This window comes from Oncorhynchus mykiss, chromosome 13 (genome assembly GCF_013265735.2).
Source record: "Oncorhynchus mykiss isolate Arlee chromosome 13, USDA_OmykA_1.1, whole genome shotgun sequence".
In the NCBI taxonomy this organism is placed as follows: Eukaryota; Metazoa; Chordata; class Actinopteri; order Salmoniformes; family Salmonidae; genus Oncorhynchus; species Oncorhynchus mykiss.
Genome location: NC_048577.1, coordinates 25,469,617 through 25,495,779, shown reverse-complemented (window position 1 = coordinate 25,495,779; position 26,163 = coordinate 25,469,617). Strand labels below are relative to the sequence as shown.

At 42.3% G+C, this 26,163-nt stretch overlaps 1 protein-coding gene across 2 annotated transcripts; it reads left to right on the top strand.

Moving 5' to 3' along the window:
• Positions 1 to 18,921: 18,921 nt before the first annotated feature.
• On the top strand, positions 18,922 to 25,751 carry LOC110486055 (zinc finger MYM-type protein 3). 2 transcript variants are annotated; one of them, XM_021557371.2, is made up of 8 exons: positions 18,922 to 19,068; positions 19,874 to 20,082; positions 20,190 to 20,355; positions 21,792 to 22,682; positions 22,829 to 22,894; positions 23,089 to 23,181; positions 23,857 to 24,752; positions 24,872 to 25,751. In XM_021557371.2, the coding sequence occupies exons 2-8, from the start codon at positions 19,891 to 19,893 to the stop codon at positions 24,956 to 24,958; spliced, it is 2,391 nt and encodes a 796-aa protein (XP_021413046.2). In that variant the 5' UTR covers positions 18,922 to 19,068; positions 19,874 to 19,890; the 3' UTR covers positions 24,959 to 25,751. The 2 variants fall into 2 exon arrangements, with proteins under 2 accessions (XP_021413046.2, XP_036798266.1); XM_036942371.1 differs by lacking the exon at positions 23,089 to 23,181.
• The last annotated feature ends 412 nt before the right edge of the window (positions 25,752 to 26,163 follow it).

Here is a 26,163-nt window from a genome sequence, read left to right as displayed (position 1 = left end):
AGGTCGATTAGAAAGGCCTGCTCACAGAAGTGTTTTAGGGAGCGTTTGACAGTGATGAGGGGTGGTCGTTTGACTGCGGCTCCGTAGCGGATACAGGCAATGAGGCAGTGATCGCTGAGATCCTGGTTGAAGACAGCAGAGGTGTATTTGGAGGGCCAGTTGGTCAGGATGACATCTGAGGGTGCCCTTGTTTACAGATTTAGGGTTGTACCTGGTGGGTTCCTTGATGATTTGTGTGAGATTGAGGGCATCTAGCTTAGATTGTAGGACTGCCGGGGTGTTAAGCATATCCCAGTTTAGGTCACCTAACAGAACAAACTCTGAAGCTAGATGGGGGGGCGATCAATTCACAAATGGTGTCCAGGGCACAGCTGGGAGCTGAGGGGGGTCGGTAGCAGGCGGCAACAGTGAGAGACTTATTTCTGGAGAGAGTAATTTTTTTAATTAGAAGTTCGAACTGTTTGGGTATGGACCTGGAAAGTATGACATTACTTTGCAGGCTAACTCCTCCCCCTTTGGCGGTTCTATCTTGACGGAAAATTTTATAGTTGGGTATGGAAATCTCAGAATTTTTGGTGGCCTTCCTGAGCCAGGATTCAGACACGGCAAGGACATCAGGGTTAGCAGAGTGAGCTAAACAGTAGGTGAGACAACAATAGCTAATCAGCTAGCACAACAACAGCAGGTAAAATGGCGTTGACTAGGCAGGGAGGGTCGGATTAACTACACACAGAGCCTGAGTGCGGCTGGGGCCGACAGATAAAACATAAACAAGCAGAATGGAGTACCGTGATTAATGGACAGTCCAGCATGCATCAGCTATGTAGCCAAGTGATCAGTGTCCAGGGGGCAGCGGTGGATGGGGCAGGGAAGCTAGACTGGCGAGTATTATCCAGGTAAAAAAAAAAACTGGCTGGCTGTGCAGAAGGTAAAGCCGCTAGCAGTGGCTAACAATGACTAAATAGCTCGTAGCTAGTTAGCTGGTTAGCTTCTGGAGGTTCTTGAATGTGTTCTAAAAAATTAAAATAATAGCGATTCCGTATCACATTGGGTGAGGCAGGTTACCGGAAGGTATAATCAAATTAAAAATTGAAAAGAGATTGAAAGTAAATATGGGTCCAGTGAGTGGTTGGGACGCGGCGATTCAGACAGTTAGCAGGCCTGTGCTAACAAGCTAACAGTTAGTAGGCCGGGGCTGAGCAAGGTAGCAGTTAGCGGACCGGGGCTAAACAAGCTAGCAGTTAGCAGGCCGAATTAGCAAGCAAGCAGATAGCAAGGGCTAGAAAGTTAGTCTTTGGGGGACGTCACGATGAGGTGAGTCTGTTTATGCCTCTTCATGCGGTGACATCGATAGACCGGTCGTGGATCCGGATATTGTAGCCCAGGAGTATGCTTCGGTGGTAGCACAGGAGCTCTGGCCGGGCTAGCTTCAAGCTAAGTGGATGGAAACGCTAGCCAGGAGTAATCATCCGGGGTTGCGGTTAGCTAGTTAGCTAGTTGTGAAGATCCATGTTCCGTTTGCGGTGGGAATCCGGTGGGAATCCGGGGATAAAAAATAAATAATAATAATAGGTCCGTTATGCTCTGGTTAGAGTCGCGTTGTTCGAACTGGCGAGAGCTTTCCGAGCTAAAGGTTAGCTGATGACCAGTTAGCTGATGACCGCTAGCAATGGTTTGCTGGTAGTTAGCTGGCTAGCTTCAGTTGAGGGGTTCCGGATCCGAAGTAAATATAAGTACTTTAGAAAAAAAAGCAAATCCGCGCTACATTGGGTGAGGCGGGTTGCAGGAGAGTATTTCGAAGTATTTCAAAGTTGAGGTTTAGCAAAATGTTTTAAAAGATATGCGAAGAAAAATATGTAAAAAACGATATATACAAGGGACACGACACGACAAGACGTCCGACTGCTACGCCATCTTAGATTATATTATAATTGAGTCGCCTTCTTTTTGGAGAAGGCAAGAGCCAAATCGGCATATTCAGGGGGGATGCGCACGGTGGAAACCTGGTCTGGACTCTCCACCGTAGTAGCACCAACGGAAACCCCTAAACATCTACCCGAGCACTCTCGCGACTACCCCGTGAGTGCCCTCTGTTGCCACGAGACAGTGGGGTGATGACTGGCTAACCAGGGTAGGCCTAGCACCACGGGAAACGCAGGAGAGTCCAATAAAGAGACTGATTATCTCCTTGTGATCCCCCTGCGTCACCATGCCCAGGGGAGCGGTGGCCTCCCTAATCCGGACCCTAATGGTCGACTGTCTAAGGCGTGAACGGGGAAGGGCACAGCCATGGGAACAATCGGGATCTCTAAACTATAGGCAAACGATTTGTCTATAAAATTCCCAACTGCGCCTGACTCGACGAGTGCCTTATGCTGGGAATGCGGGGAAAGTTCAGGAAAAGTGACATACACAAACATGTGTGGAACAGAGGGCTCTGAGTGAGAATGGTGCCGGCTCACCTGGGGTGACACCAGAGTGCCCTGCCTACTGCCTCGATCCCCAGAGGAACCAACCCGGCACCGACCAGCAGTGTGACCTCTGCGGCCACAGATGGTGTACGAGACGGAAACTCCTCCGGTCTCCCTGCGCACAGCACCTCCCAGCTCCATGGGCAACGGAGCGGTGGTGCTGGGGGATGGAACCGACAGACCCCGCTCTGGACGTCCGCGGGTAGCCAGCAGGTTATCCAACCGAATAGACATGTCCACCAGCTGGTCGAAGGTGAGGGTGGTGTCCCTGCAGGACAACTCCCGACGGACGTCCTCGCGCAAACTGCAGCGATAGTGGTCGATCTCAAGCGGCCAGGGTCCGAAAGTCCATGGCGAAAATGAAAAGTGGATCGACTAGAATCAGTGACGCCGACCACCGAACACCGCCCGAACAAGGAGAGTAAACGACTTCGGTGGAAGCCGTGACAGGCCAGGTCGCAGTTGTAAATGAGAACTTGTCCTTAACTGGCCTACCTGGTTAAATAAATAAATATAAAATAGTTGTTCTACTTGTACTCTTTCCACAGATAGCTCTGTTTTGCTGATAACATCTGATCTGATGCGACTCCATATGCAATTTGACTCCTGTATTACTGATTGTATTCAATAAAACGTTGTTAGGGTTGCGTCAATTCAAACTGGTATCAGAACAAGTATGACACTGAGTCACCGATTGTATACTATGTACTTTTTATTAGCTAAGCAATAAGTGGTAAATGCAATTTTCTTATATACGTGTTCGCTGTAATACCACGCAGGGCAGAACAGAGAACTGACTTGTTCCTGACAAAGTTATTATAATATACCCTGACAGAAGTAGTTCCCGCTTCTGAGCTGGCCTGTCAGAGTGGAGACTGGGCATGGTTTAAACTCACTCAGCCTATCGTTGATTGTTGGCGCACGAGCTGGTCCCAGCCCCTAGGCGCTTCAGCGGTCAGGCGTTGTTGCTGTGTAGAATATCTATGCGCTCATACTCTCGATACAGTTATCACACACCTGGCTCCTGTTATCTAACAAAAGACTGTTTGTTTTCTACACTACGTTCTGTATGTGTCCCCCGCAACTCATTGCACAGTTCCTGTTTTTATGTTATTCTGTATTTTTCCACCACGAGAAAGGCCCATGGCCCTGAAACTGTTGACACCCTAGATTAGCTGCAATTCACACTATGCTACACAATGTCTCAAGTCAGTTATGTTGCACAACACATACACCCACACAAGCCAACAGCAGATAATATTCAATCACATATGATATGGTAACGGGCTATAGTGCATAACACAGAACCTCACAACGTCCAATGTCAAATATAAATAATTTGGGATTCTATACTTGATAGATGGTAGTTTCCAATCAGACAATTACTATAAAAAAAATGTTTTCCTCAGTGCAATGTTTGGTGAATGCAAGGTGTTTTTGGTCCTCAGTCCTCTTATGTGTACTATTTCAGCTTTAAATGACCATAATCGAGTCCATCCTCACCTCTTCCATCACTGCAACGGATTGTCCATTCTGCTGAGAGGGTCATTGGCTGCCACCTGCCCTCCATCGAGGTCCTGTATGACTACAGGGCAAAGAACCATGCAAGAAAGATCATCGACGACCCCTTCCACAATCTCTTCCAAAGATTCCCCTCTAGCAAACGGTTCAGGTTAATCACAACCAAAATCTCACGCCTCCTGAACACTTTCTTCCCCCATGACATGGCCCTCACCAACCGTCCACCTGGTCCTCTTATCCATGGACTTTGCACTCTACATTATTCATTTAAAGACTATGCACCCTGCACTATCATCCCAAAATTGCACATTGCTCTTTGCACATCTCTTATATCCATAATTTAGCTTATTTGTTTACATTTGTCATTTAGCAGACACTCTTATCCAGAGCGACTTATAGGAGCCATTAGGATAAAGTGCCTTGCTCAAGTGCTCAACAGATTTTTCACATTTGGCTCGGTTACTGGTAGGGTTGCCAACTTTCTCACTACCAAATAAGGGACAGTGCACGGTGCCACAGTGTTGTGTGAAAGAATATACAGTGTATATTCTTATTCAATTGGAAAAGCAAAACATTTGCATATTCCATTTAGCCTATAGCTTTACTAAAACTGTATCGTTATGTAAACGTATGTGAATAAACCTCAAAATAAATGACCAATAAATGAAGTCATTACATGACAAGTCACAGTTCCCAGATATTTGAAGTTCATTTTTGATCAGCTCTGTGCTACATCGGTTTCTTGAGTCTGACCATTTACTGGTCATCAGGCATTTGAGTCTGGCACACTGAGGACAAATGAGACAATCCTGAACATGTTGATCAAGTTGGCTTTCCCTAGGTTTTGGAAAACTGCCACCTACTTCTCACTGGTGGATTTTGTGGTATCCTGCCTGGCTCTCTGTATTTCCTCCTGGCACAACACTCTTTATAGAGTTGGTCCATACTGACTGTCTCTGTCATTTTGAGGGCAACCAGCACCTGCTCCAGGTCAGTGAAGGAGAGCTCCTCATAGAGGCCGATCAGTTTCACCTTGACATTTTCTGGTGAGAAATCAAACCACTTGTCAATGTATGTAATGACAGTGTCATAGAACTTCAAAGTCCTGTTGCTAGTTGGACCTTTGTGCTGACAATTGTTTGCCCATCAGCTGCTGGGTCTGGTATCAGAAAAAAAAAACTGTCCTGTTTCAGCTGAAGCATCTTTAATGTTGAACTTTTGGACTTCCTCGTAAACATCTGTGATGCAGAGCGTTGTTTCCTCCAGCTTTTTTACCAGTTGGTCAAAAACACACCCACTTTGTGGAAAAAGCACATAAACCTCAGCAGCTTCGGTTTTTTCTTCATACTCAAAAATACTAGAGCTGACCGTCTGCTTTTCATTATTCTGGCTAACAAGTACTAAGCTAGCAAAGTTTAGCAAGTAAATTCCACTCAACGCAAGGTATATATTAAGCTGCTGGGTTTCCTAAGTCGTTCGGCCCTTACCCTTCAACCCGGCTGGCTAACTAAACAAACGACTCCGCAGTGTATTGCAAACAGAAAGCTCATAATAGCCAATCACAACACTGTTTACAGGCCAATGGTAGGAATTTGTTAGTTCGTCCATCATTACAATAAAAGTGACCAATCTTAGGTTTCTAGACACGCAACCGCTATCTGACTGAAATCCAAACCCAAAGGTTCTAAGACTTTGAGAGAGCAATTTAAGAAATTGAGATCGAAAACTTGACAAGTGACTATCGCTGGTGGACAATTGAATGTGTTAAAATGTTGTTTTTACACGTTTGAATCACATTTCTTTGCTTACAGTTCTATATGTACTATATAAGACATGTTTGATCTGTGACAATTATGTTCTGCTTGCTCAAAGTCACACATTTAATTTGCACTCTTGACCGACCTGTGCAATTGCGGGACTGGTCCTCTGCTCGCTGAACAACTTCCTCTCTCTTTCGACTCAGTGTTTGCTCACGCAATGAAGTTTCATCTTGCTCCCACGCGCCATCTAGAGCTTGTTTGACTTTTGGATCAGATTTGAGACTCTATAAGCGATCAGCAAGAATAATTGCCCCTCCCTACCTTCAGGCAATGCTATAACCCAACCTGAGCAATCGGTTCTGCCACCTGTGGTCTCTTGGCCCTAATAAAACATTAAATATAATAATTTTTATTTTATTATTTTATGAACGAACACTCGCACTTTACTTTTTTCTGCCTTATTAGCTCAGACTTTTCTGATAGTAAGTACATTTTTCCTCAATAAAGTAGCTATGACTGTGATATGTGGTTGTTTCACCCAGCTATCTTAAGATGAATGCATTAACTGTCGCTAAATGACAAAAATGTAAATAAGTGGACGCACTTGGCATTCTGCAACTTTGAGAAAAACAACTTAATTGTGCATTTGTTCACACACATATCTGCCCTCTCATTGGCTAGAATGGTCCCACCTGATCGTGTCTCCTCCCGCCTGCCTTGAGGACATGCACAGTATTTTCATTGTTCGAGCGTCAATATAGTAGATCATCTTTGCTATCACTAGCGAACAACAGGGAAGAAATCAGAGGCAGAGATAGAGAAAGCGAGATGGCCACAAACATTTTTTGGATCGGGGTAGGCCCACCCTGGTTTGCTTATTGCCCCCGCCCGAGGAGGGGGTGCCCCAGAGCAGACCAGAAAACGAACTAAAACTAAACTGAATTTCAAACAAAAATCTAAAAACGAAAATAAATAAAAACAAATATAAAATTACAAAACTGTAACAACCTTGGTAGTATATTGTAGTATTTACTGTAGTGTTTTTGCAGACATTCACTGTAATATACTATAGTGTTTGTTTCTGCGGACATGACTATTATACTTTAGTATTCACTGTAGGTTTTTTGCGGTATTTACTGTATTATACTACATTATTCAATGGCACAACCTGTTCTGGTTGAGATGGTCCCACTCATCTAACAGTAACTGGCTTAGTCGGGTAGTTGTGTCATTTTAGCTAACCCTAGTCTGCAGGTGTAAAATATACAAACAGTCATGGCCTCAAAAACACTACAGTAAATACTACAGTATACTAGTCATGTCCGTAAAAACATTACAGTAAATACTACAGTAAAGTCTGCAAAAACACAAGTGAATAGTATAGTATACTACAATCTGCAAGAACACTTGAATCAAACAGTGAATCCTACTTTGAATACTATAGTATATAAATATAGCAATACTACAGTATTTAAACCATAGTATACTATAGTATTTTTATCCTGTGTGGGTTAGCTGTAAATGAGTAACATGTTTAAACTAGGACCACAATGGAAATAAATAATTATTCTCAACAAATATTCTAAATGCATTATCCACGTGGATGTATTATTTTCAAATTGTCAAATAAAATCAATCAATCAAGGGATACTACAGTGTGAAATTAAGTATATTATACTACAAAATTCTATAGTAAGCACTACACGATCGCGGGGGAACCTCTGAGGAAATCCCCATCATGAGCTCTCCAAGGGCAGCACATTAAAATCAAAACAGCACTGACAAAGCTAGCAGTAAATCTATCTAAAATTTCTAAAGTAAGCACTATGTGATCAAGGGATACTACAGTGTGTAGTATAGTATTCTCCAGAATACTACAAAATTCTAAAGTAAGCACTACATGATCGAGGGATACTATAGGGTATAGTATTCTACAGTATTCTGTAAAATTGTAAAGCAAGTACTACACATTTGAGGGATACTACAGTGTAGAGTATAGGATTTTAAAGTATTCTACAGTTCACTACAGAATTCTATAGTAAACTGTAGTAGTTTGTATGTGGGCTTTCTCGCATGGCCATGAAGTTCTCTACTGTAATGGACAGAGTCTCTCCACAGCAGCGGTGACCTCACTATTATTGTTAAACACACACACACGCGCGAGCGCACAAAATGTACTTAGGGTCAGGGGCTCTGAGAGTCACAGCATGATACCTCAGCCATGGGGAAGACCGTAGTCTCTTGGGAGTGTATGTTTTTGAGCCCCCAGCGGCCCCATCACGCAAGGGTGGGATTCTGCTCTTCTGATTTAGGAGTAACAATTGAGGCAAGACAGTCTAAAACAAACAACCTTTTTACCATCACTGACTTGGTGCCAGACAGTTGTGGTATTTGTTCCAATACACCCCACAGAAACAAAAATGTTTTTAGAATTCAAATGAAATTATGTAAAAAAAAACATTCATCTAATATTTAAGAATGCAAAAAAATGTCAACATCAAAATGTGTTTGAAAATATACTACACAACCAAAATTATGTGGTCACCTGCACGTCGAACATCTCATTCCAAATCATGGGCATTAATATGGAGTTGGTCCCCGTTTTGCTGCTATAACAGCCTCCACTCTTCTGGGAAGGCTTTCCACTAGATGTTGGAACATTGCTGCGGGGACTGATGTTGGGCGATTAGGCCTGGCTCGCTGTCGGCATTCCAATTCATCCTAAAGGTGTTTGATGGGGTTCAGGTCTGGGCTCTGTGCAGGCCAGTCAAGTTCTTCCACACCGATCTCGACAAACGATTTCTGTTTGGAGAATCATCTAGAATGTCATTGCATGCTGTAGCGTTAAGATTTACCTTCACTGAAATTAAGGGAACTAGCCCGAACCAGGAAAAACAGCCCCAGACCATTATTCCTCCTCCACTAAACTATACAGTTGGCACTATACTGTACATTGAGGCAGGTAGCTTTCTCAGATTTGTCCGTCCAGTCCAATGGCGGCGAGCTTTACACCACTTGGCATTGCACATGGTGATCTTAGGCTTGTGTGCGGCTGCTCGGCCATGGAAACCAATTTCATGAAGCTCCAGACGAACAGTTCTTGTGCTGACATTGCTTCCAGAGGCAGTTTGGAACTTAGTAGTGAGTGTTGCAACCGAGGACAGATGATTTTTACACGCTATGCGCTTCAGCACTCGGCGGTCCCGTTCTGTGAACTTGGCTCAGCAATTGTTACTCCTAGACGTTTCCACTTCACAATAACAGCACTTACAGTTAACCGGGGCATAGACATTTTACGAACTAACCTGTTGTAAAGGTGGCATCCTATGATGGTGCCATGTTGAAAGTCACTGAGCTCTTCAGTAAGGCCATTCTACTGCCAATGTTTGTCTATGGAGATTGCACGGCTCTGTGCTTTTCAACAACGGGTGTGCTTGAAATAGCCAAATCCACTCATTTGAAGGTGTGTCCACATACTTTTGTATATATAGTGTTGCTCAAGCACATTTTCCTATCATTGTAAAATTACATTCGATACAGTTGACTTCCTCCCTCTGGTCAAGCTATGTGGTTCCTTCTTGACTGTCGCTCTATCTGTTGAAGGCTTGAACTCTTCAACCTTCAACTTAATCCAGACCTACTCTTATGGGCATTTCCATGGTTACAGAGTGACACTGAGACGCCGATTTTTCACTTATATATATATATATATATATATATATCTCAAACAAAACAAATGATTATCAAGTTAAACAATCCATACAACTCTATGCACAAGGACTACTTTTCACAATTTCCACTGAAAATATTGCAAAACATGTTTACTTGAAAAACAGTGCAGATGCAAAGATTGGTAACAGAATGATGGTTTCTGCTGTTTGTGACGTTTTTCTGTTTCCAAACTTGGCATCTGCACAGTTCTTCAAGTAAAATTTTATATTTTCAGTGGAAATTTGTTAAAAGTAGTCCTTGTGTGTAGAGTTGCATGGTTTGTTCAATTTTGCATTCTTTTTATTTTTACATACATTTTTCCATACATCCTGAAGACAAACAATGTATATGAAATGCTTCAGTCTGGTTTTAGACCCCATCATAGCACTGAGACTGGCATCAGACCGAGGCTTTGCATCTGTCCTTGTGCTCCTAGACCTTAGTGCTGCTTTTGATACCATCGATCACCACATTCTTTTGGAGAGATTGGAAACCCAAATTGGTCTACACGGACAAGTTCTGGCCTGGTTTAGATCTTATCTGTCCGAAAGATATCAGTATGTCTCTGTGAATGGTTTGTCCTCTGACAAATCAACTGTAAATTTCAGTGTTCCTCAAGGTTCCGTTTTAGGACCACTATTGTTGTCACTATATATTTTACCTCTTGGGGATGTCATTCGAAAACATAATGTTAACTTTCACTGCTATGCGGATGACACACAGCTGTACATTTCAATGAAACATTGTGAAGCCTCAAAATTGCCCTCGGTAGAAGCCTGTGTTTCAGACATAAGGAAGTGGATGGCTGTAAACGTAATACTTTTAAACTTGGACAAAACAGAGATGCTTGTTCTAGGTCCCGAGAAACAAAGAGATCTTCTGTTGAATCTGACAGTTAATCTTAATGGTTGTACAGTCGTCTCAAATAAAACTGTGAAGGACCTCGGCATTACTCTGGACCTGATCTCTCTTTTGACGAACATATCAAGACTGTTTCAAGGACAGCTTTTTTCCATCTACGTAACATTGCAAAAATCAGAAACTTTCTGTCCCAAAATTATGCAGAAAAATTAATCCATGCTTTTGTTACTTCCAGGTTAGACTACTGCAATGCTCTATTTTCCAGCTACCCGGATAAAGCTCTAAATAAACTTCAGTTAGAGCTAAAATCTGCTAGAATCCTGACTAGAACCCCAAAAATTGATCATATTACTCCAGTGCTAGCCTCCCTACACTGGCTTCCTGTCAAGGCAAGGGCTGATTTCAAGGTTTTACTGCTAACCTACAAAGCATTACATGGGCTTGCTCCTACCTATCTCTCTGATTTGGTCCTGCCGTACATACCTACACGTACGCTACGGTCACAAGATGCAGGCCTCCTAATTGTCCCTAGAATTTCTAAGCAAACAGCTCGAGGCAGGGCTTTCTCCTATAGAGCTCCATTTTTATGGAATGGTCTGCCTACCCATGAGAGAGACGCAAACTGGGTCTCAACCTTTAAGTCTTTACTGAAGACTCATCTCTTCAGTGGGTCATATGATTGAGTGTAGTCTGGCCCAGGAGTGTGAAGATGAATGGAAAGGCTCTGGAGCAACGAACTGCCCTTGCTGTCTCTGCCTGGCCGGTTCCCCTCTTTCCACTGGGATTCTCTGCCTCTAACCCTATTACAGGGGCTGAGTCACTGGCTTCCTAGGTTTTGGCCTTTCTAGGGAGTTTTTCCTAGCCACCGTGCTTCTACACCTGCATTGCTTGCCGTTTGGGGTTTTAGGCTGGGTTTCTGTACAGCACTTTGAGATATCAGCTGATGTACGAAGGGCTATATAAATACATTTGATTTGATTTAGAGAACAATCTGAGTCTGTGTCACTGTTATCATGGAGTTTTATTTGATTCTTGTTTGCTTTGCTTTTTCAAGTGCTTTTGAGATTATATTTGTAATGGAAAATGCAATAGAAGTTGAATAAATTATTAGTGTTATTATTTGGGTAAAAAAACTGCCTAATACTTTAGTGACTTTTGACTCTGGCCTTCTGTGTCTAAGGCAGTGAACCAGGCAAGCAGTAAGACACTGCCCTCTGCTGGACAGTTTAGGGATGAGCAACTGATGGGGGTGGGGGCCACAAAAAAAATCTGAATTTATGAGTGTCTCGCAGGTCTGCCTGCCCAAAACTATAGAGAGAAATAGTAATAGTGTCTTTTTTTGTAGGCACCTAACTCCGCCATAGTTAGTTTTACAAAGCCAATGGGGAAATGAATGGAGTTGTAGGGTTTTTGGATAAACGCCAAAAATAAGGTCTGTGGTAAATACAGGCTTAGGAGATCTTATACATTTTGTCTTCTGAGATAATGTTCATTAGCTAACATCACTTTGTGAATTTTGAAGCATTTGTGTCATTTTAAAAAAGCACCTATAATTTTAATTCATAAAGGTGATGTTAACTGACTTGATATCATCTCACAGATCTCCTAAACCTGTGTCAACCTCAGACCTTATTTTTGGTGTTTATCCCAAAACCCTATTCTTTCCTCATTAATTTTCCCCATAGGAATAGCTGAACGAACCAGAGGTAGCGCATGTCCGGTTTTTAGGACTACAAGCTGGCGAGCTCTATAACCACACATATGCAGTCAGAGCCTGCCCTAGGCTTTTGGGGGACCTACGTGTTTCAGGGCTTTTTTCAGAATAAAAAAAATTACGTTTTAGAGTTCATTTCATGCAATTCTATACATTTTGGCATGGGGCATAGAGAAAATGTTGCAGAGCTATGGAAATCCTGTTTGACTCTGTTCCATTAATTCCATTCCAGCCATTACAATGAGTCTGTCCTTCTATAGCTCCACCCACCAGCCTCCTCTGCTATACAGCCTTAACTATGGATTGTGTGCAATATGAGTGTCAATCAGTGTTGCCATGTTCGTAGTTTTTCCGCCAAATTGGGCTACTTTGAAAACGATGTTGCGTTTGAAAATGTATTGGTCACATTTCTCTTTAAAAAATGTTTTAATATATATGTTCACAGCTCTATCGCAAATTCTACACATTTAATGTCAGTTTCATTGTGGACTTTTCCCTGAACTTTGTTGTTGGCATGTTGGCCTATCAGGGTCTATGGGCTACCTGTATCTAGCTCAGCAAACCATGGCAAAGTGAAATTGCAATTTAAACCCAGATTTTAGTCAAGGAGCCTATGCCTACTGAAATAAACAGTCAATCTCGAAAATAGGCCATTTATAATGGTTTGTAGTCTTAACATCTGGCACGTAATGGCACCATTGCCAGAAAATAGCTTAACGTTCATGTTTTGAAGTTCGTCCGTGTTTTTTTGCACAGAGATTTCGAGATCCTCTGTCCAACTTTCATCACTCAAACTCTCCTGTCAGATGCATCTATAGTTATGCACATGCGCAAACGGGATTGATTTACAATTATAAACTGGGTGATTTGAGCCCTGAATGCTGATTGGTTGAAAGCAATGGTATATCAGACCTGTACCATGGGAGTGACAAAAACATACTTTTTACTGTTCTAATTACTTTGGTAACCAGTTTATAATAGCAATAAGGCACCTCAGGTGTTTGTGGTATATGGCCAATATACCACAGCTAAGGGCTATGTCCTAAGAACAGCCCTTAGCCATGGTATATTGGCCACAGTGGCGACCCGTCATTCAGGGCACTGATCATGTCAATGTCATACTTTCAAAATCTTGACTAGCAGTCATTATCATGAATCAAGTCGACAATCTACTGCTAAATCCTTTTTAATCCTTGTCATATGAAATGATAGATAGAAATGATAGATAAAACGTATTGGTGGTCATCGGCCATAAACATTTCAGAACAAGTTGGAAACCACAAATTCAACAATAAGTGGTTTGGGAGGAATTAGTGACGGTGGCTAACTACAAGCATTGCAAAAACAATCACTAGCCCGATATTCAGTGGAGTGGCTGTGTGGTCCCAAATCTGGGATTAAGTGTCTCTTTTCAAGTTTAAAATTCTAAAAACATTCAACATTGGCCATGCTGTCAATGAAGCATGATTTGTGCCGTGCTCAAAACAACTGTTAAAACTTGATTTCAGTGAGTTCAAGACAACTGGGAATTCTGGGGAAAAAAACTAGCACCGACTAGGAAATACGTTTTGAACAGTCATCCAACTCGTAATTGTAAACTGGGAACTCGGGCCTCTTTCTAGAGCTACGACCAATGACGTCATCATGATTTGACCTTGCTTTTTTCAGAGTTCCCAGTAGTCTTGAAAGCACCATAAATCCAGAGAATGCCAGACTGATGACAAAATTTGCACACGGACTGCCGTGCCACCTTCCTGTTTGAGCACAGCACAACAAGGTGAGTCAAAAAATGTCTTGTATGCTGCTGCATAAATTATGTAATATGCTAGGGAGATATGTATACTGCAGCTAAGAAAGTAATACTAAGTATATGTTGTGTAGTAAGCTGTTAGTAGTCCATGTGCCTCACCCTAATCAGTTGGTTTATTTACCCCTCTTAATTTCGCCTACTGTTCTGACTTGGTGGTGCACATGTAGCCTATAACCTGTTTTAGAGAAATGTTTTATCTCAAAAAGGATAACCTTTTCAATGTCTTACCATTTATCTTTTTATGAAATTCACTGAGGATGGTCCTCCCCTTCCTCCACTGATTTACTAGGCCCGTCCTAGCTCGCTCATAAATGTCTTAATCGAAATTACGGATTGCCTCTTATCCGCTCGTTGTCCCCTTATGCCATAGTTTGCACATATCAATTGTCAGTAGAAAACACATTATTTTAACTAAGTCAGCCATATCAGCAATGTTTTTTAAAAGGAAGGAAATGTGGCCGAATGAACTGTTTCACTGCCAGACAAGGCTTGGCTGATCAAATGTTGTTTGTCACATGCGCCGAATACAGCCTTATAGTGAAATGCTTACTTACAAGCCATTAAAAATAAGAGAGATAAGAATAATATAGAATTAAAGAGCAGCAGTAAATAACAACAGCGGGGCTATATACAGGAGGTACCGGTACAGAGTCAATGTGCGGGGGCCTGGAGTCATGGTAATTGAGGTACTATGTACATGTAGGTAGAGTTATAAAAGTGACTATGCATAGATAATAACAGAGTATCAGCAGCGTGCGGGGGTGGGGGGGGGCAATGCAAATCATCTGTGTCGCGATTTGATTAGATGTTCAGGAGTCTTATGGCTTGGGGGTAGAAGCTGTAAAGAAGCTTCTTGGACCTAGACTTGGCTCTCCGGTACCGCTTGCCGTGCGGTAGCAGAGAGAACAGTCTGCGACATTGGGTGGCTAGAGTCTTTGACAATTTTGTAAGGCCTTCCTCTGACACCGCCTGGTATAGAGGTCTGTAGTGCCTTGCGGTCGGAGGGCGAGCAGTTGCCATACCAGGCAGTGATGCAACCCGTCAGGATGCTCTCGATGGTACAGCTGTAAAACCTTTTGAGGGTGTGAGGACCCATGCCAAATCTTTTCAGTCTCCTGAGGGGGAATAGGTCTTGTCATGTCCTCATCACGACTGTTTAGATGTGCTTGGACCATGTTGGTTTGTTGGGGATGTGGACGCCATGGAACTTGAAGCTCTCAACCTGCTCCACTACAGCCCCATCGATGAGAATGGGGGCGTGCTCAGTTCTCCTTTTCCTGTAGTCCACAATCATCTCCTTTGTCTTGATCATGTTGAGGGAGGTTGTTGTCCTTGCACCACACAGTCAGGTCTCTGACCTCCTCCTTATAGGCTGTCTCATCGTTGTCGATGATCAGGCCTACCACTGTTGTGTCGTCAGCAAACTTAATGATGGTGTTGGAGTTGTGCCTGGCCATGCAGTCATGAGTGAACAGGGAGTACAGGAGGGGACTGAGCAATCACCCCTGAGGGGCCCCCGTGTTGAGGATCAGCGTGGCGGATAGGTTTGTTACCAACCCTTACAACCTGGGGGCGGCCCGTCAAGAAGTCTAGGATCCAGTTGCAGAGGGAGGTGTTTAAGTCCCAGGGAACCTGGGACTTAAACACCTCCCTCTGCAAAGCTAAGCTTAGTGATCAGCTTTGAGGGCATTATGGTGTTGAACGCTGAGCTGTAGTCAATTAATAGCATTCTCACATAGGTGTTCCTTTTGTCCAGGTGTGAAAGGGCAGTGTGGAGTGCAATAGAGATTGCATCATCTGTGGATCTGTTGGGGCAGTATGGAAATTGGAGTGGGTCTAGGATTTCTGGGATAATGGTGTTGATGTGAGCCACGGGCGTTTCAAAGCATTTCATGAACACAGACGTGAGTGCTACGGGTCAGTAGTCATTTAGGGAGGTTACCTTAGTGTTATTGTGCACAGGGACTATGGTGGTCTGCTTGAAACATGTTGGTATTACAAACTCGGACAGGGAGAGGTTGAAAATGTCAGTGAAGACACTTGCCAGTTGGTCAGCGCATACTCGGAGTACACGTCTTGGTAATCCATCTGGCACTGCGGCCTTGTGAATGTTGACCTGTTTAAAGGTCTTACATCGGCTGCGGAGAGCGTGATCACACAGCTGGCATGTTTCAGTGTTACTTGCCTCGAAGCGAGCATAAAAGTTATTTAGCTCGTCTGGTAGGCTTGTGTCACTGGGCAGCTCTCGGCTTTGCTTCCCTTTGTAGTCTGTAATAGTTTGCAAGCCCTGCCATACCCGACGAGTGTTGGAGCCGGTGTAGTACGATTCAATATTAGTCCTGTATTGACGTTTTGCCTGTTTGATGGTTCATCGGACGGCATAGTAGGATTTCTTATAAGCTTCCAGGTTAGAGTCTCGCTCCTTGAAAGCGGCAGCTCTACCCTTTAGCTCAGTGCGAATGTTGCCTGTAATGCATGGCTTCTGGTTGAGGTATGTACGTACAGTCACTGTGTGGACAATGTCCTCGATGCACTTATTGATAAAGCCAATGACTAATGTGATGTACTCAATGCCATCGGAAGAATCCCAGAACATATTCCAGTCTGTGCTAGCGAAACAGTTCTATAGTTTAGCATCTGCGTGATCTGACCACTTTTATATAGACCATGTCACTGGTGCTTCCTGCTTTCATTTTTGCTTGTAAGCAGGAATCAGGAGGATAGAATTATGGTCAGATTTGCCAAATGGTGGGCGAGGGAGCGATTGTATGCATCTCTGCGTGTGAAGTAAAGGTGTCTATAATTTTTTTCCCTCTGGTTGCACATTTAACATGGTGATAGAAATGAGGTAAAACTGATTTAAGTTTTGTTGCATTAAAGTCCCCAGCCACTAGGAGCGCCTCCTCTGGATGAGCATTTTCCTGTTTGCTTATAGCGGTATGTAGCTCATTGATTGCGGTTTTAGTGCCAGCATCGGTCTGTGGTGGTATGTGAGACAGCTACGAAAAATACAGAGCGAAACGCTCTAGGTGGATCGTGTAGTCTACAGCTTGTCATGAGATACTCTACCTCAGGCAAACAAAAACCGCGAGACTTCCTTAGATATCGTGCGCCAGCTGTTGTTTACATATATGCATAGGCCCCCGCTCCATGTCTTACCAGAGGCTGGATATACAGTTGAAGTCGGAAGTTTACATACACCTAAGCTAAATACATTTAAACTCAGTTTTTCACAATTCCTGAAATGTATCAACACTTTATTTAAAGAATGTGAAATGTCAGAATAATAGTAGAGTGATTTATTTAATATTTTATTTATTTCATCACATTCCCAGTGGGTCAGAAGTTTACATACACTAATTAGTATACCGGGAGGTCCGAGGGGCGACGCACAATTGGCCTAGCGTTGTCCGGGTTAGGGAGGGTTTGGTCGGTAGGGAAATCCTTGTCTCATCGCGCACCAGCGACTCCTGTGGTGGGCCGGGCGCAGTGCGTGCTAACCAAGGTTGCCAGGTGCACGGTGTTTCCTCCGACACATTGGTGCGGCTGGCTTCCGGGTTGGATGCGCGCTGTGTTAAGAAGCAGTGCGGCTTGGTTGGGTTGTGTATCGGAGGACGCATGACTTTCAACCTTCGTCTCTCCTGAGCCCGTACAGGAGTTGTAGCGATGAGACAAGATAGTAGCTACTAACAATTGGATACCATGAAATTGGGGAGAAAAAGGGGTAAAATTTAAATATATATTTTTTAAAACATATTTAAAAAGTACAATCTTTGTCCCCATGTGCAGTTACAAACTGTAGTCTGGCTTTTTTATGGCGGTTTTGGAGCAGTGGCTTCTTCCTTATTGAGCGGCCTTTCAGGTTGTCGATATAGGACTTGTTTTTACTATGGATATAAATAATTTTGTACCTGTTTCCTCCAGCATCTTCACAAGGTCCTTTGCTGTTGTTCTGGGATTGATTTGTGCATATCCTTCCTGAGACGTATGACTGCTGTGTAGTCCCATGGTGTTTATACTTGCATACTGTTGTTTGTACAGATGAACGTGGTACCTTCAGGTGTTTGGACATTTCTCCCAAGGATGAATCAGACTTGTGGAGGTCTACAAGGTTTTTTTCTGAGGTCTTGGCTGATTTCTTTTGATTTTCCCATGATGTTTCCAAAGACGCACTGAGTTTGAAGGTAGGCCTTGAAATAAATTCACAGGTTCACCTCAAATGATGTCAATTAGCCTATCAGAAGCTTCTAAAGCCATTACATCATTTTCTGGAATTGTCCAAGCTGTTTAAAGGCACAGTCAACTGAGTGTATGTAAACGTCTGACACCCTGGAATTGTGATACAGTGAATTATAAGTGAAATATGTCTGTAAACAATTGTTGGAAAAATTACTTGTGTCATGCACAAAGTAGATGTCCTAAATGACTCGACAAAACTATAGTTTGTTAACAAGAAATGTGTGGAGTGGTTGAAAAACGAGTTTTAATGACACCAACCTAAGTGTATGTAAACTTCCGACTTCAACTGTACGTGCTTACAGTTCGTCCCATTTATTTTCCAGCGATTGAACGCTAGCTAGCAGGACTGAAGGCAAAGGCAGATTTGCCACTCGTCGCCTGATCCTCACAAGGCACCCTGATCTTTTTCAGCGAAATCTCTGTTTCCTTCTCCAGCGAATGAAGGAGATCTGGCCTGGTCAGGTGTCTGTAGTATCTCGCCCGTCTGACTCATTGAAGAAAAACTTTTCCTCTCATCTGAGGTGAGTAATCTCAGTTCTCTTTTCAGTCATAAGAAACGGTAGCGGCAACATTATGTGCAAAACAACGCAAAAAAACTAACGAAATAGCATGATTGGTTAAGAGCCGATAAGTACCCAGGTGTAATAGTGGTAAGGATTCTACGAAAAAAAAATAATAATAATGATTGTGTAGCACTGTAGCAGTAGCTTGTTAATATGGCCAAAAAAAATATGAAAAAAACGAATTTGAAAAATGTCAGACAGCGGTCATTATTTAAAGTATATAATTGTAACTTGGTTTCAAAGAAGAGCTTTTATTTTGAAGGCACAAACCGGAAGTTATTTTTTTATTACTACCAGCAGCAGCAGGAGGAAGTAAACGTTTAGAAAAATTATAATTATTTAATCAAGAACAGTAGAGGGGCAAAGTCAACTCGCTGATCGCTGAGCTAGTAATTAGCTCTATGTTCATATCGAGACGGTAAGACATATTTATTATGTTGTGTTTTCTACATGTTCTAACAGTTTTAGAAGAGCAGTAACGTTAAGACAGGTCGTGCTATATTAAGAATATAGTCACAGGAAAATGGTGTCGGGCATCCATTTACCTGTGACTATATTCATCATATTACACGGTCGTATGTGTACTACTATGTAACGTTTACAAACTAGCTTAAAAATTACAATTGAAATTAACGAATATTATTTTTTGTATCTTTATTAATCTGCCCACCGGAGAGCGCGTTTGTTAGACCTAGACCTGTTAAAAAAAAGATGTTGTTGCTATGCTACAGAAGTATGGGGTGTTTTCACTAGGAACCAAACGGGAGGGGCCTACCTGAATTCGTCCAATAGAAACTCTAGGTTTAGTTGCAAAACGTTTCCCGTTGCAAATTGTTTTGCTTCAGTTATGACTGCTGAATACACCCCCATGTTGCTGGCTGCTAGCAGTCTTTGCTTAATTTTCGTTTGTTTGAACCTTTTTCAATTGACATTTATTAGCATATCCTATCCTAGGACCTATGTGATGTGTAACTTCGCTTGGTTCAGTTGGACGTCAGTGCTCTGCCCAGCTACAAAATAGCTTGCAAATTCGCTAGTTAGTTTGTAGTTTTATTTGCTAGCTAGCTAGTTAGCTAACGTTTCCCTGTACTGAAGTTAGAACCCCCTGCCCAGTAAATGTGTCGCCTTTTACAGTATTTACCTGTCTTGTTAGCTAGATAGCTAGCCATCTAGCTAATTGTGGTAGTTGGCATAACTAAACTGCTTGTCATTTCTCTCATCAGATTTCAAAAGGGATGAAATGCCAGGCTCACTGTGTATACAGTGTCAGACACAAACCACTGTGTTTAGTAAGACCTGCAACAGTTGTTTCTTTAACCATCCAAAAGAGAAGATGTTACAAGCGTTGAAGAAGTATGATTACGAATGGGAACACAATGATTGCACCCATTATAATAATAGCTCTCAGATATTGACTTCCACTAAAGTATTGGTATGTGTTCCCCCTCCTCATATAACAATGTTAAACATAACAATACTATTTTTCAAATTATAGGCTAGCTACTATTTTAAATCTGAATGTCTGATTCTGTATTTCAGCTCTACAAATTACATACTCTGGGATTTGTTCCCCTTCTCCTGCTTGGAAAAAGGAGAAATGGAACAAAACATATCGATATGGATTCCTTTTGCCCTCACCCACAAGTCATAAAAGAAACGGGCTCTATTGAAACACTGAGAAATATTTATTTAGGTCTTCTGAATGGTAAGTTTTTTTTATTTTAGAAGGGTTTTCTTTTACAATGTTGTACTCAAACTCAGCTGCTAGACATAAAGTGGAATATTGCATCAAGGAAAGATTCACTCATTTTGAAAGTTATATCGTATTTGTCCATCTTTGAGCGATATTTTATCAATCCCCGGGGTCATTTCATGTATATCTGAGCTATTCGCCATTCCAGCATACAGCCAGTATGACACATTTTGCATTATATGATGCAATGTGACGATATAACGTTAGAAATCGGTGAATCTTTCCTTTAAGTGACATCAATATTACAGCTACAACAACATTCGGTGGTCACAATCAGTCTCTATCCAGAAATGGGCCCTAAATCATAATTTGATGTATTAGGATCCTCCATTAGCTGATGCCAATGGCAACAGCTATCCTTACTGGGATCCGACACAAAACGAAAAAGACATTACAGACAAAAGACTTAACAATTTACTTTTATTCTGTTGGAGGAATTAGCCAGTAAAAACTAATATTTCCCATGTTTATGGTGTTAATCATTTTTGATAGCTATCTGCGGAAGTAAGGGGGTCGGGTGAGGGACTTGCATTCTGTTAATAATTTTTGGGGGACAGCCACCATACCAAACATCAGAGCCTGTTGTTCCTCATAGGATGATTTTAAAACAGTCTCTGAGCTACTGAGCAAAGCAAGTTCTGGGTCAGATTCAATGGCCCTCTCATATACCTTTTTGAATAGCATAAAAAAATGTTCACACAAAAGTCATGAAACCTCTAAGGCTTTATATCTGTCACACCGTGGGGAGACCTGGGGGTAAATTCTATGTAGTTTGGTTTTGGAGTAATGAAGCCTATGCATTACTTTGTATCAATTGATATCTGTCATTGGTGGAACATGAGTGAATTCTAGACAGGGTTCCTCCCCAGATATCATCTGAGATCTAAATATTTAACTCTTTAGCTACCCTAGGTCTCCTTGGGGTGACTAGTAGAGGCCTCCGTATAGTTGGAGAAAAAGGAGACAGACTGTGAGACAAGGTGTGTTGAGTTGGGAGGGCACTGTAACGGGTAATAAAATAAATGTTGTACTGGGAGGATTTCAACATTTTGGATCTACCCTTTGACATAGTGTCTTACATGTAAATAGCATAACAAAAATGGGAATCGGAGCGTTCAAATGTGTTATTTTAACTGGTTGAATGATGCAAAGGAACCTGGGAAGAGAAACCATTTTTATGGCATTAATGCACCCGTCACGGATAGTCACTATTCTCCAGCTCTCTGTTTTGTTTTAAGATTTGTAACCAGTTCACTGTAGTTAAGCTTGAAGATGAGCTTTGGGTTTCTAGGTAGTGTACCGCATGTTTCTTTATTTGACTTCCACATTAAAGCTTCTTGATGCTCATTGTAGAGATATTTGAATAACTATCATTCTTTATAATGCAGTCACACTCGGCACCGAGTCCCAATGCCAGTGCTCCCCAGTGTCTTCAGAGCCAGACGGGACCCCTGCACCAGCCGAGGTAGAGGGAGCCCCTACAACAATCGATCCCGTGGGAACTCCTGCACCAACAGAGCTACACAGAATACCCATATCCATCCGACTGAACATAATACCCACACCAACAGAGACGTGCAAACACAACACACTAATCAATCCAGTGGAAACCCCTACAACTATCAATCCAGCGGGAACCCCGGCACCAACCAAGCGAGACGGAATCCCCATATCTTTACGACGGAACCTAATCCCCACACCAACAGAGCCAGGCAAACCATCCACACCAACCAATCCAGTGGGAATCCCTACACCAACCAATCTAGTTGGAACTCCTACAGCAATTGATCCATCAGGAACCCCTGCACCAACTATGCTAGACAGAATCCCCACATCCATCAGCCTGAACAAAATCACCAAACTAACAGAGCCAGACAAACACTCCACATCAACTAATCCTGTGGGAACCCCTTCACCAATGAATTCAGTGGGGACCCCTGCACCAGCCGAGCTAGACGGACTCCCCACACCAACAGACCCAGGAAAACCCTCCACATCAACCAAGCTAGACGGAATCCCCACATACATCTGCCTGAATGGAATCCCCACATCCATCTGCATGAACGGAACCCCCACCTCAATACAGTCCAAAATCCCCAGACCAATACAACCCAAAATCCCCAGACCTATACAGCCAAAATTTCCCACACCAATACAGCCAGGTAAACCCTCCACACAAAATAATCCAGTGGGAACCCCTATACCAATTGATGAAACATCTGACTCTTCTGAGCACCAGGACCAAGAAATGCAAAGGCCAAAAAGAAAAATGTGGATAGGTAAGCATTAGGAGCCGGTTTCCCTGACACAGAGTAGTCTGGGCCTTTAAAAAAATATATATATGAAATGTTGAAAAATAAAATAATCTGTGTCGCAACGTATTGTATATTTGCAGTTCTCACGTGTTTGCCATTTTATCACACAGATGGAGATCTAATCGTTGCTGAAGACGGTGCAACCATTCAAGCACAAAAGAAAATCAAAACAACAGGTATAACTGATATTTCAATTCACTTATTTAGGCTTAAGGTTCTGTACAATCAATCTACATTTTTGTATTGTGCCACATTGTCACGATAATGCAAAATGCATCATGTGTTGCAAAACACATCATCATGAGGATGTGGCACAAGTCCAAGGGTGAATTGAGTTCTTGCACACACAGACTATTTGCTCTGTTCGTAGAAGAGTGGCTGAACATGGATACGGATAGGCCCACGGTGTCAAGACATGCAGAGGTAGACACCGAAATATTAGATCAACTAGAAAAACACAAAGGTAATTGATTTAATAAGGAATTGCCTCATGGCTACCTCATAACTTTCACTATTAAAAGGTGATCATTGTGAATTATTTACATTCTGCAACTTTGTGAAGGCGTCCGCATGCTTCCCAGCCAAAACAGTTCGGAAGAGTTTGTGCATGGTAACATGTTGTGACGTTTTGGACTTCGGTGAGTGTTTTTTCGGCTGTTCGGGTACACAATTTTTTTTCTTAAGGCAAGCTGAAGTTCGGAACTAAAGTCTACGCCCCTTCGGTGATTAGGATCCTTCAATAAAGTATTTTTTTTGTCATTCAACGAGAGATGACTCGTTTTGATGCAAATCTTTTCATTAAGAAATACTGCACCAAACATCTTAGTCTCGCAATTTTACATCTAACTAAGATCTCCTCTACAAAAACGTCTAAATTAATAACAGATTTCTTGAGTTATTTAGATCCATTCTGACTGTTTTGAGGAAGCGTATACTGGCTACGGCGTATCAAAATGGACCAACAGTACTATTGCCATGTTCTCGTTTTCATTTGAAGGGAGTAGGCGAGCACATTTGTTCGGGTTCACCTAGCCGCCAGCCGAACTGAAGCATGCTGACGCCTTAACAAAACATTGTAACAGTTATCCCAAGGATGAATTTGCAAACATAACATTTGATTCATTTGATCTGTTTGTAGAAGAGTCGCTGAACATGGATACGGATAGGCCCATGGTGTCAAGACATGCAGAGGTAGACACTGAAGTATTAGATCAATTAGAAAAGAGCAGCATTGTACAAGCAACCAACAAGCAAACTTTGTGGGCTATAAACTGCTTTAAGGACTGGCTGGCAGAGAAACAGATGATAGTGGATTTTTCAACCATTGAGAAATCTGAAATGAATGTCCTCTTGCGAGATTTTTACTGTTCTGTTCGAAGGGGTAAAGGTGGGGAGTATTGCATCCCAAGCTATATCGGAATCCGGGCTGGCGTGAACAGATTCATTAACCTCCCTCCCCTTAGCAGATCCTGGTGCTTGATGAAGGACAGTGAGTTTACCTCCTCTAATAATGTATTTCTTGGGGTACTAAAGAAACTCAGACGAGAGGGCAGGGACAAAACTACCCATCCTAAGGTGATTACAGCACAAGACCTTGAGATTCTTCAAAACTCTACTGTGCTAAGCCCCTACACACCCAGAGGACTAGTGAACAAAGTGTGGTTTGATATCCAGTTACACTTTGGCCCCAGAGGAAAAGAGGGCAATAGACGGCTAACGCCACAGTCGTTTGTAATAAGGTACGATGAAAACGGAGCAAAATATGCAACGCTGACTTCCAAAGAAGAAAGACCGAACCACAAAGATGCAGAAGAGCAGAACTGGCAGAATCGCTGTGGAATCATGTTTCAGAACCCTGATAGTCCACTCTGTCCAGTCGCCTCCTTGGAGAAGTATCTGAGCAAGATCCCGCCAGATGCCACCGCCCTCTATCTCCATCCTAAGAAGATGGTCATCACCAGTGACAGCATGTGGTATAGCCAGGAGCCAATGGGGTTCAACTACCTTTCATCAATGCTGCCCCGACTGTGCCAGGTTTGCTTTTTTTCAAGCAAATTTCGTAACATTTTAATATTCGCTAAATAGCTAAGTTGTACTCATAACTCAACCTGTTGTTGCTTCTTGGCTCACTCACTCTCTTTTTCTCTCTCTAGGAGGCTGGTACATTGGAAAAGTACACAAACAATTGCTTCCGAACTTTGCGCGAGGTCATGTCTGTCAGCAGACTGATAGTTCCTTGAAGAGTGTCGTAGCTGAATCAGAATTAGTTAGGTAACATAGATAAAAAATATGTTTTAATTATTTTATACTTGTCATTAGAATGTCTTCTTTTGGACTATACTGTTGGCAGTTGCATTTTCCTCTCTTCTCTAGGGAAAAGTCACTTGGGGCCCAGAGAGGTGAGAGGTCAGGCTTGTCTTTTACATGTTTGGAAATAGGCAGAATATCAGAAAGGGTAAAGTCAGGTTTAAACATTGTCTTCATAATGAATATATCTGTTAAACCATGTGAAGGGCCCCACCATGTCTGTACTCCAGTCACTCCCTCCTTTTTCCATTGGGGGAGGAGTATGGTAATGTCTAGAACCATTGTATGTCCCCTCTGATGTTGCCCTTATCTTGATTTAGTATATGACCTAGAGGCTCACTACCCTCAGGGAGTTTGTCCAGGAGGGGTGTATTTGAGATGGGAGTATCTAGAATTGACAATTGATATATGCCATTGGATGAGGAAATGTTTTGGTAATATGAAGTACCAAGAACGAGATTAGAACCTCGTCTTAGAGAGCAAACTGAACAATAATTTATAGCTAATGCTATCTGGCTATGGGATACTCCTCTCTCTCAAGTAAAAGGCCTTTGTGCTGTTTTCCTATTATCTGTGGTTCGTCATGTAAGTGAGAGGGGTGGATCTTTGCTATAAAAGATCTGTTGCCATTACGTTGACACTCAGAATTCATTTATAGACACTGAATTGATCTGAGAGTCACAGGGCTATGGTGAAGCTCATATTATTAAAATATTAAGTTTAAAGTATAACTCTGACTTGTGTGTGTGGTTTGTAAACTCTCCTTTCACTAATTAATACAGGAAATTACCACGACAAGAGTTATTGAAAACCATCAATGGACAACAGAAAGAGATGTCAAATAGGCACAATGTGAGTCAAGGCAGTGACATGCTTCAGTTTTACTTCCTACCAGCAACATTCTCTCGGTCTTATACACAAATAGAGAGCTTGACAAGATGCATACAGTCCTCACCATATGTATTTGGACACTGAAGCTAAGGTTTAAACATTTTTTTTTTTGGTGACAGTCCAGAATGTAACCTTTTAAATTAAGGTTATATATTAGGTCTAGGTTTTGCTTTGCGCTGTGACTTTACTATTCAGAATTGTAAGCCTTTTAAGCTTTCTTTTCACCAACAAGTTGTACACTACTGGA